At 39.9% G+C, this 10,584-nt stretch overlaps 1 protein-coding gene across 3 annotated transcripts in view; it reads right to left on the bottom strand.

Annotated features, from left to right (window-relative positions):
* b3gntl1 (UDP-GlcNAc:betaGal beta-1,3-N-acetylglucosaminyltransferase-like 1) overlaps nucleotides 1–7,597 on the bottom strand; it is a 20,755-nt gene extending 13,158 nt beyond the window's left edge. The window contains exons 1-7 of one of the 3 annotated variants that reach the window (XM_067583043.1): nucleotides 7,540–7,596; nucleotides 7,230–7,434; nucleotides 6,903–7,019; nucleotides 6,709–6,808; nucleotides 4,582–4,646; nucleotides 1,909–1,974; nucleotides 738–833 (exon numbers count right to left, since the gene is read on the bottom strand). In XM_067583043.1, coding sequence (XP_067439144.1) covers nucleotides 738–833; nucleotides 1,909–1,974; nucleotides 4,582–4,646; nucleotides 6,709–6,808; nucleotides 6,903–7,019; nucleotides 7,230–7,370 — 585 coding nt within the window. In that variant the 5' untranslated portion in view covers nucleotides 7,371–7,434; nucleotides 7,540–7,596. Of the gene's footprint in view, nucleotides 1–737; nucleotides 834–1,445; nucleotides 1,611–1,908; nucleotides 1,975–4,581; nucleotides 4,647–6,708; nucleotides 6,809–6,902; nucleotides 7,020–7,229 lie in introns of those variants that run through there. The other 2 variants (XM_067583034.1, XM_067583051.1) reach the window with 2 other exon arrangements.
* Between the last annotated feature and the right edge of the window lie 2,987 nt (nucleotides 7,598–10,584).

Genomic DNA, 10,584 nt, shown 5'->3' with positions numbered 1-10,584 from the left:
GGCTGCAACATTCAGACATGATGACCGCCGCTTTTTCCTCTCTGCCCTTTATAGTGTTGCTCCATTTTACTTGTTTTGAAAAGAAGAAGAAGAAGAAGCAACCTTTTATAACAGCAAACAGGGATTCATTTATATCACCATCTGCCATCACAAGAAACTCTAGCTCCATGTGCCCTGGAGCCATCTTTTCTCTGTTTTGAGCCAGAAAGCAGTTTCTTATGAAATCTAATTTGGTGGCTTTCAATGACTTAAATGTGGGGAGAGTCTTCCGTTTACAGTGACTACAGTATATATACTGTTGTCTGTAGTGATGTTAATATGTGGTAACATTCACATAGCTGTGCAGGACTAAAAGCCTTATATATCAAATATTTCCTGCAGGATCTGTCGGAAGAGAAACAGTCTGCACAGTAAGCTCACGGTACTTTTTTTTTTTGTCTGCAAAATTAACTTTTCCATTGCCAGCTTCCACTACTGAGTACCCTCAGCAGACAGCAGGCAGCGTGACCTGCTTCCTGTGGTGGGACTTTGATGGACAGAGAGGTCATGAGTGATGCTGCGTCCTCCGTCCACTCCGCTGCCACATTTCCGTGGAAACTGGGGACTGGCAGGTAGGCATCCTGTTTCTATCTGACCTGGTTGCTGCCTGGCACATGACCTCTTAAAAAACACACCCACATATTCACAGACACAAAAACATACACACACACATACTGTACCAAGCTGGGGGTATTTACCTGTGTGATGAGCTGATCCTGAGTGATTGTGTTGATCCAGTGAGTGTATCGCTTTGTAGATCCCTCCGGAAGCCTCTGAACTCTACAGCCGATCAACTGTAATGAAAACACACATTAACACCTTTATGGGCGTGAAAACATATTTTCTTTTTAAGAACCATTGAAAACATTTGCAGCCATTTTGGTAAAATGCTGCCAGTAAAAGTCAGGTCATTGTTAAACTTGCCCAGAATGAGCAGGACCACCTCTGCTTCTGGTGCAGTAGTTGACTCAGAAACAGTCGGACAACCACAAAGACAGATCAGTGCTTACAAACTTTAACCTCATCATTTGAATCATTTTCCAAGCAAAAATGCAAAAGAAAATATAGCTAATTCCAGCTTCTCAAATGTGAATCTTTGCTTCTTTTCTTTATATGATAGTAAACTGGATATCTGATATTTTGGGGCTCAGAGAACATCTGATGGGAGTTTTTAAAAATATTTTCTGACACTTTATGAGCCAAAAAAATCATCAGTTAAGTGAGAAAATATTTGTGTAGATTAACTGATAGTGAAAATAACTGCAATAATTGCAGCATTAGATAGAAAAGAGTCATTTTTGACATTTTTTGACAAAATATTAGTCATGTCCTTTTTTTCCATTTAGAGACAAAACTCCAGAGGAAAGAGGTCAATGAGAAGACAAGAAGAGAGCGCTATAGACTACCATGTGTTTTTATCCAGAACCATGAAGTCCAAAATTACAGTCATATCAGAAAGCGGCAGATTGTTTGTACAGGGCAGCAAGCCTGCTGTCTCCATGCTGTCTCCCTCACTTCCCTCACACACACGACCCTTCACCTCTGACCTGGCAGGCCACAGAAAGCATCAACACCGGATACTCACACCGCTCTGCACGCCAACTGCATAGAAGCCAACACACACACACACACACACACACACACACACAGACACGGACAAAACCATGTGATTTCTTTTTTAAATCACGCAAAGATTACTCATATGTTTCTATTTTTTTTAAACAGCCACATTTCTAGCACACAAGTCTGAAAAACACATAGAGAAAGGGAAGGGAAAGAAATGAGGAAAAAAGGAAGGTGGGAGGGTGAGGCCAGAGTGCAGCAGAGAGGGAAGGAAGTGAGTGAGCAAATACTTTGAGGAGAACTCACCGAGTTTGGGTGGAGGAAAGATGCCTCATACTGCAGGCGAACTCTTTGGGGCAACATAACGTCATCCTGGAACGCACGAAATGTCAATTTAAGTACATGACAACAAATACACACATAGATTTCTTTAAGAAGAAAAAACTTTGAAACATATCTCTAAAATTTAACTCTACTTATTTTACCTTTGTGAGTGACCTGTCTATCTGTACACCTTTTTGTTTGCTGTTGTTTGTTGTGATTTTGTGTGAGATTGTTCTCTACAAATAATCTTGAAGTGGAACCTTATCAGAGGATTGGTCGACTTTGTAGGAAGGAAGAAGGTTCAGAGAGTATTGTGATGTCCCTCTCTCTCTGCCTGCTGCTTGTGTGGTTGGTTTGGCCCACTGACTGTAAATAAATATGGACGACGCATCTCCACTTCCTGACATTATACAAAAGTAAGGCCAAAATATCTCCTTTCCAGGAGGTGCCATCTTGCTTGTGTGATGTCATTTGGAGCCAGAGTCTGCACGGTAGATGACGGCCAGCAGGACACGCCCCCTCAGATATTCGAAAGCAGCAGTCACAGCTGTCAATCATGACATCACACCCCCTTTTTAAAATCGTCAAATAACTAATTAAAAACAAACTTATCGGAAAAATGAGCATTTGGACAAACATCAGTGTGATAAGGATGACCTAATATGACAGAAACCATCTTTGGGAAAAATTTATTTGCCATATACTTTGATTTTTTAGTTTGGCTCATGTCCCATCCGCTAACATGGAAGGAGCGGGACTTATGGCCTATACTGCAACCAGCCACCAGGGGGCGATTGAGATGTTTTGGCTTCACTTTTGGGAAGCTGTCATGACGTCCATATTTATATACTGTCAGTGGTTTGGCCTCAAAGTTAGGAGCTAATAGGCAGAGTGAAAGAGGACATTAGGAAATGTTTGACACCTGAGCAGCTTGGGCCTCAGCCTATTATCGTTCTCTCTCTGTTCTCTGTCTCCCAAGCGTCTAGTCGGTTAAGGTTTTGTTTTTTTGTCACTGACTCTGGGCCAGTTTATATTTGTAACTGTCAGCTCGTCCTTTGGAAAATGCAATCCTTTGTTGAACTGAGTCAAATTGGTTTGTTTTTTCTGTTTTTAATAATATTTTTTACTGAAATTTTCCATAATACAGTACAGAAAACTGAGACACATATTAAACCAAAAAACAAAGTAGAAACAAAAGGACAAAATAGAAACAGATGAATAACACTGCATCACTGGCACAACACGTCTTAGCGAGAGCGCTCAGTGAGAGAAGTGGACGGCACATTATGGATTTTGTTGCTGGTCAGGTTCAGTGTCGTACTGTGCAAGGTGATCCAGAATTATGTCATATTAATCTTGTCATATTGAACTTTCTCTATATGTAATATACCAGTGAGCTCAGTTAACCAGCTCTTAAACTGAAGCACAGTATCTGACTTCCAGAGCCTTAAAATGACTTTCTTTGCAATTACCATTCCACACATAATTAAATTAGTTTGTTGTAGGATCATTTGTTGGCCTTTCTCCTTGTGTAAGTAGAGCAGATATGTTCACACCCTGTGTATGTTTTTGTGTCCACATGGCTTTAATTTCTATAGATCTTGGTAAAGCAACTCTTGAGGGCTTCCACACAAGACATTGTTTGTTTTTTCTTCCCTCGATGCAGGTTTTAGGGAAAGAATTGTTTGTTTGGTGGGGGTTAGAGGAAGAGAGAGGCAGCATTTGTCCCCATGCACCCCCTGCTAGGTTTAGATGGCTTTCCCCCCCCCAACAGTCAATGTAAATGTTTAGTGTGGCTGCAAACGTAAGGCTCCACTCATAAGTTTGAGCACATCTTCCCATTTCCTTGAACGAGAAAGTGTGTCTAAACTTTTGACTGGTGCTGTTGGTGGATCGGTTGGCTGCTGAGGGCTCACTGGTTTTTCCAGTTGTTTTTCTGCACCAGTGGTTTTCAGTGAGTAAGTACCCCCACGAAGTAGTGGCACGAAGAGTAGGGTTGAGTAGTTTCACACGTCTCAAACCATTCTCTGTAACTTTCCGAAACCGAAAATCTAACAGGTACTCCCGTTTTAGCCAGTGATTGGCCAACTGTGAGGAGGTCAAAAAGTGAGCTCGGTATCAACTTCACCCTCAAACTCTAGGGTGTTAAAATAAGAGACATCCAGGATATGAACTGTGACAAATTCAAGAGAACAAATAGAGGAAGTTGTCTGTTTTCTAAGAAAGCAATATTACTTTCAGAGTCCTTTATTCTGGGAACAGACTATTAGCAGAGAACAGTCTTTTAGTATATCATGTGACTCAAGCAGTTATCAAATAAATTTAAATGGAAATGAATAGAGTCGCCTGTGTGTGTGTGTTTGACTGTTCAAGATGTTGTGGCCTCTGATTTGTAGTTTTGACAATTTAGTCTTCAGAAGTGTAACTGCAAAGAGCTGCCACTACATGAACACACACACATAAAACACATCTATCAAACACTGCTGTCAGCTCGTTAGTCATGTGTCCTGACAGGTCTGTCAAACACTAACTTTGACCACTGAGGCCTGTGTGTAAATTTGGACAAACCAATATGATCTAATTAGTTTTGATTCACTACTGAATGTGTTATGAAAGACATCTGGGCGGTAAAAGGAAACATGCATACACACTTACCGCATCCTGAAAGCACAAGTATTGTCCACAGCTCTGAGATATTGCCTTATTCTTCGCATATCCCACTGAAAGAAAAAAAAAAAGAGCGGCGTAGGTTTATGTTTGTGTATGTGTATTTGTACTGTATATGTCTCTGTGTGCAAGTTATTTCCATGTGGCCATGTGTTAGTACTTATCATATTCAACCATCAAAAGTGTCACAACATAGAAAGTAACATAATGTAATTTTCAAAATGTCAAACCAAAAAATCCGACCGACATGCCACAAGACATGCAAGACATATGCATGAGATAGACAGTCCATCATTCTCTGCTTACATTATTGTTTCCTGGTAAATCATCAGAAATTGTGATTGATTTTAATGTCTGCCAGCACGCTTTGATTCAAACCCCCCGCCCTGTTTTCATTCTTTTCCCTCATATATACAGAAAACAGTGGCCTCGGGCGACTTTGTTCTCCTCAGCTGGCTCAGACTCAAAGGAATATAAGACTTAAAAGAGTAGTCCTTTAACATTGTCATACTCACTATGGAGAGTTTCTTTTTAAAGATAATAAAATCAGTGCAGCAGAACCACAGATATCTTCTTTTTTATTCCATGCATTCTTCTTCCTTGTCAAAACCTGGTGCATACATTACTCAGCAGGGCTACAGAGGCTTGTAGTCTTCAGCCCCAACGGACATCAGACTGAACACAGCTGCCTCAGGAGCTACAAAAGGCTTCATACAACTTTTTTTTTTTTACATATGCAGTAGTACTCTGTGAGTAAACAAACATTGATGTGTATGAATCAGTGGAGTTCTCCTTTAACACCAAGCTTCTTAGAAATAAGGCTGGTGATATTTTATATTTTTCATATTGTCAGTAAATGATTTTACTAACAAGTATTGTGCATGCAGCCAAAGTCTGATATCTGGCTCTGAGCTGTAGATCTCCATTGTTGTCCAAAAACTACTAAAAACATATCAATCAGCCACGCCGTTGCACTGAGTGACATGTTTCGTCATCACCATTAACACGGATGGCTACTGTAGTTTATTTTGAGTCGATTCCAAATTCTCCTGCTGTAAATACTCACTAGAGTTTAATGTGTATTAGTCCACAGGTGAAAACAGTACCCAGTCGATGCTAATTACTAATTAATTAATTTATGCATTATACATTTTTAAACATCTACTGTATGTTTTCATTACCAATGGGCTTGGAGCTGAGCCACAGAGAAAGAAGAAGAAGAAGAAGAGATGGACTAACAGCGTTTGTTTTGGTCTTTTCATGGGATTCGTTGACAATAAGTGAAATATACAATAGTGCTCAGAAGCCTACACAAAACACATTTATACAATCTTGCTGACCCAGTGACAGATAATAAGGGTTTGCAGGGGCGTGATATCTTTAATGTCTCTGTGCTGAACACACTGAGTACTTACATGTTTAGTTAAAACTAAAGAGAGAATGTGTCGCTTGTCAATATGTCACACAGCTTTAAAGGAATAGTTTGACACTTTGGGAAATGTGCTTATTCGCTTTCTTGTTGAGATTTAATTGGAAAAAAAAAAAAAATCAATACCACTCTCATGTCTGTGCAATAAATATAAAGCTACAGCCCGCGATCGTTTAGCTTAGCTTAGCATCAAGAATGTAAACGGGGGGAAACACTTAGCCTGGCTCAGTCCAAAGGTAACAAAATACCTCTGCTAGCATCTCTGAAGCTCACTAATTAACACGTTGTATCTTGTTTGTTTAATCTGTTGACACTTTGGTTTAATCAAACCAAAGTGTAAAAACAATATTTTTATCAGGGTTATGAGCGGGACTATTTCTTGGCCAGGTGCGGTGACTTCCTGGAGTCAGTTGTAAATGCTGGGCAACCAGCTGAGACTCCAGGAAGTCCCTGCACCTGGCCAAGCAGTGTTAGATAGTGTCTGGGAACGGTCTATTCAGATGCAGCTGTGATTTCAGAGATTCTTTATCTGATGTGAACAGAAATGTTTTTATTAGTCTGTGTGTTTGTCTACTCTTTCATTCAGCCTGTCTGACCTCTAAGAAGGAACCGATTATTTAATTCATTGTTTGGCAAGACAGAGTCATCTGTGCTGGGAACTGATCTCTGATCAACAACCTACTGACCTCCTCTTGGTTGACCAGAATTGTGGCCAGAGATCACCATGGAGATGCCCCTCGCCTCCAGCCTGTCCCTCCAACCCTCCACCACTTTCCTGGAGTCATCCTAAAGGACACACACACACAGAAATTGTTCACATGTTTCAAAACAACTTACCTATTCACATGTGTAGGCTAAATATGCAAACAAACACACTTACAGTGCTTGCGTCGTCAAAGACAGAGAGCTCCATGGTTCCAGTGAAGTCTTGCTGTAATATGGCCTGCAGACACTCGTCCAACCAACAGGATGCATTGTACACTGGCATGATAATACTCTGAGCACAGAAAACACAGAGATTTTACAGTCAGTGCTACTAATTAATGCATATAAGCAGCCATGAATACTCTGTTGAGGATACTATAATCTATCAGTTCAGGGAGGTAGCAAAACTGCTGCAGTGACATTTCTTAAAGATGACTTGTGGGACAAATTGTTTAAGGTGCACAGAAAAAAATCCTTAAAGTCTCCCTGCGTCCACACCCACCACATCCACTGCATTCCCCTCCAGCTCCTCCTGCTCTCCTCCCGGTGTTTCTGCTCCGATGTCTGCGGTGCGGAGCCGCTTCGGTGGGATCATGTCAACCTCTGACCCCCCGTCTCGGAGCTCGGACAGTCCGCTACTCATCTGTGCGCTGAGAAAGTCTGACGTCGGTGACTGAAGACAGACAACCACAGGCTGCTACACGTGGCTGAAAATATCAATAAACACTCATTTTGAAACAGTTCTCCGTAAAGAGTGACCGACGTCAACAAATAACATGTGTTCTGTACGTTTTAGTGACAGTCAAAGTGACAATTTTGGCAAAACGTGTACTGCACGCTTTCATCGTGGGTAACAGTTTCACAACTTCCGCAAACAATGAATCTCAGACGCTCATTGGCTCACGTTAAACACGGACAGACACCGGATTCGCTGGCGCTTTTTTTCTCCTCTCAACTTTATTGGTCAAAATTTTAAATACACAACACATACAAATAATACACAAATACAGGACAAATCATCACACAAAATAAACAGTTAAACAAATCTATAAAGGACATAGAGCAACATAAAATGCACAGGAATAAAATCATATCAATAAAAAACAAAAGAAATAAACAAAAATACCAAAAGAAATAAGCAGACTGAAGACAATAAATAAGTAAGTAAATAAAATAAATAAATAAAAATGACATGTTTACATAAGAAGTTATGAGTGTCGAGACAGTAGTAAGGCACTTTTGTGGTTCTTCATATGGCTTAAGGACTGCAAGAGACTTTGAATTTCTGCAAGGAAAGGCAGTAAACTAGGAGGGGATTTAGAAAACTTACACGTATGGATAGCCATCAAAATATAAAAATCGGCAATGTATTGAAAGGAACTGTTCTTGTGTCTGGATGATATAATAACATCATATAAAGTAAAAGTATTTCGCTCATCAATGAAGCTGAAAATATGGGTAGCAGATTCTTGCCAAAAATGTCTGAACCACATTTCAGTGAAAGAAAAGATGAGGAATACGTTCATTTTAGTGATCAATAAGGGAATTAACAGGATATAGATTTGCTCTCGATTGCCATCAATCATTTACTACGGTGACGTCTCTGACACTGTGTAATAAACAAACAAACAAAACAATAAATAAAATGGAAAAAAAATCAAATGTGCAGTATTCCCATCTGAAAGCGGACAAATAATCATTAATGTTCAATTAAGATGTGCACATTGTTTAAAATTTTCATTCTGTCAGTAATTTCTAGAAAGTATGTATTTATCATATCATTGACATTTTAGAGACAAACTAATTCTTACCAAAGTTCTACTTTTCCAGAGCTTTCATCTCATCCGCAGATGGAGTTTGGTGAGTTGTCATGGAGATGGTTTAGTCCTCATCATGTGACTTAATTATGGACTTTTGGTCAGCTGGTAACAGGTGGTCCTACATTACAGCTTGTGCTGCAGGTCAATAATGAATCTTCACGCTCAAATACTGATTATCAGTTGTTTAAGGAATTGAATTGTAAAAATAAAGGACAGTGTGATGTTTATAGATGGAAATATGGGAACAAATTGGCTTCATTCTAGTTAAGTCTACATAAAACACTGATTAAATGAAGAAAACTGTTCATAATTACTGAAACTGTTGATTCAATAATGAATTATTCCATCAGGACAACAATGCTTGACTTTTGGTTTATTTTGAAGTTCTGCACAGATGAGAGTGAGTCAATCTACTAAGGCCAGTGATGTAATGTTTTCGTGCTTTTTTTCTTTTTTCATTTCAGATCTTTTGGGGCTTTTATATTCAATAAAGTAAACAATTCCTTCCTTCTTTCCTTGTTTTGTTTGGTTCGACTCCTTTTTGATGACATGAAACAGCGCAGCTCTCTCTAGCTTTCCTGTTGAATAGGAACCAGATCGGTGTGTTTTTATGTTAACGTTGGCAGGTTGGGAGGTTTTTCTTGGTGAGCAGACAGAAAAACAGGATGGGCTGAAATGTTGTTTCTGACCAACGTTTTTGTTTTCTCGTTGAAAGAAAGGGAATCGAGAAAGAGAAACTAAATGTGTGTGTGTGTGCGTGTGTATGTGGGTCTGTTCCAACCACTAGCAAGCAGCAGGTTTTTGTAGCAACATTACTGCACTGAAGCTGGGATTATCCATCAGTTGGGGTCATGATCTGAGTCAGGAATCAAACATCAGTCCCAGATTATGAAGTATCCAAACTCTGTTGCCATTTGATCCATTTCCACAGTACAAAGGGCCGAGACCCCCTATTATTGTCATACTAATCCTCATTTGTTCTCTTTTGTTTGTGTCCTGATAAAACGATTCATGAGAAGTAAAAAAGACAAAAGCCTAGAGGAAGGTAAGCTGCTTAACTTCTGTGTTATCCACTTCAGATACACAAAAACTGTCTCTCTTCTGGCTCTTTTTTTAACAAACTCCTAAATTTTACTACACATGCACACAGACACACAATCCTCCTTAATCAAGGAACCGCTCAGACAGGATGTAGTTTAGGAATTGCCTTGAACGAATAAATGTCGTGTATGTGAGATTGTCTGAGTTCGTTTCTCCTGCAGACTAATTGTTCCCACATTGCAGCAGCAGCATCTTGATCAGACTAATCTTAATTTTTCACTCTGAATGCTTCTTTAAATTGGACGCCTGCCTCACTGCAGGCCAGGAACAACAGCTCCAGGGGGGCAACAGACTGGGGCCAAGATGTGGAATTATTCTCTCATGCTTGACTGCATGATAAATGTAATCATAAGTCATTATACTGATGCAATGGCACACACATACCTGCTAAACAGGGTAGTTAGGAGAGGGATTGTATGCTTGTGTGTATGTGTGTGAACAAACTTACAATATAGTGAAAATAGCTGCGAATAAAAGCATTATAAAATGTTTGTGTCACTGACTTTCGAAACACAGCTGAGAGTCCGGTGCAACAATTCTTAATGGAGTGTTGCACTGAGCCTGTGAAGCAAACCAGAGCTTACATTCTGACTAACAGAGATGGATAGTAGCAGACAGCCATGCATGAATAGCTACAAGACCGTTATATTATTCCGTTGTTCAATCTCAGAGGTTCAGGACGGGGTCATGTGGAGTTTGTCCAGCTCCCTGCACTGCAGGTTCACAAGGTCTCTAATAACTTTATGGGCACTTTTGAAATAGAAAATATTCTCACAATCATTCACTGTTTATTTCACTTCCTCCACCAAATCGACACCATATGGTGATGTTGCATTTCAAGTGTGCAAACGAGTTGAGTTACTGTATCTGGAGGTCGAGACTGCAGCTGTTTAGATCTGTGATCAGACTGCACTTGATTTGTTTGGACAGAAATGC

Source organism: Thunnus thynnus, chromosome 3, assembly GCF_963924715.1.
Source record: "Thunnus thynnus chromosome 3, fThuThy2.1, whole genome shotgun sequence".
Taxonomy (NCBI): domain Eukaryota; kingdom Metazoa; phylum Chordata; class Actinopteri; order Scombriformes; family Scombridae; genus Thunnus; species Thunnus thynnus.
The sequence above is the reverse complement of the archived record's forward strand: the minus strand, read 5'-3'. Positions and strand labels throughout refer to the sequence as shown.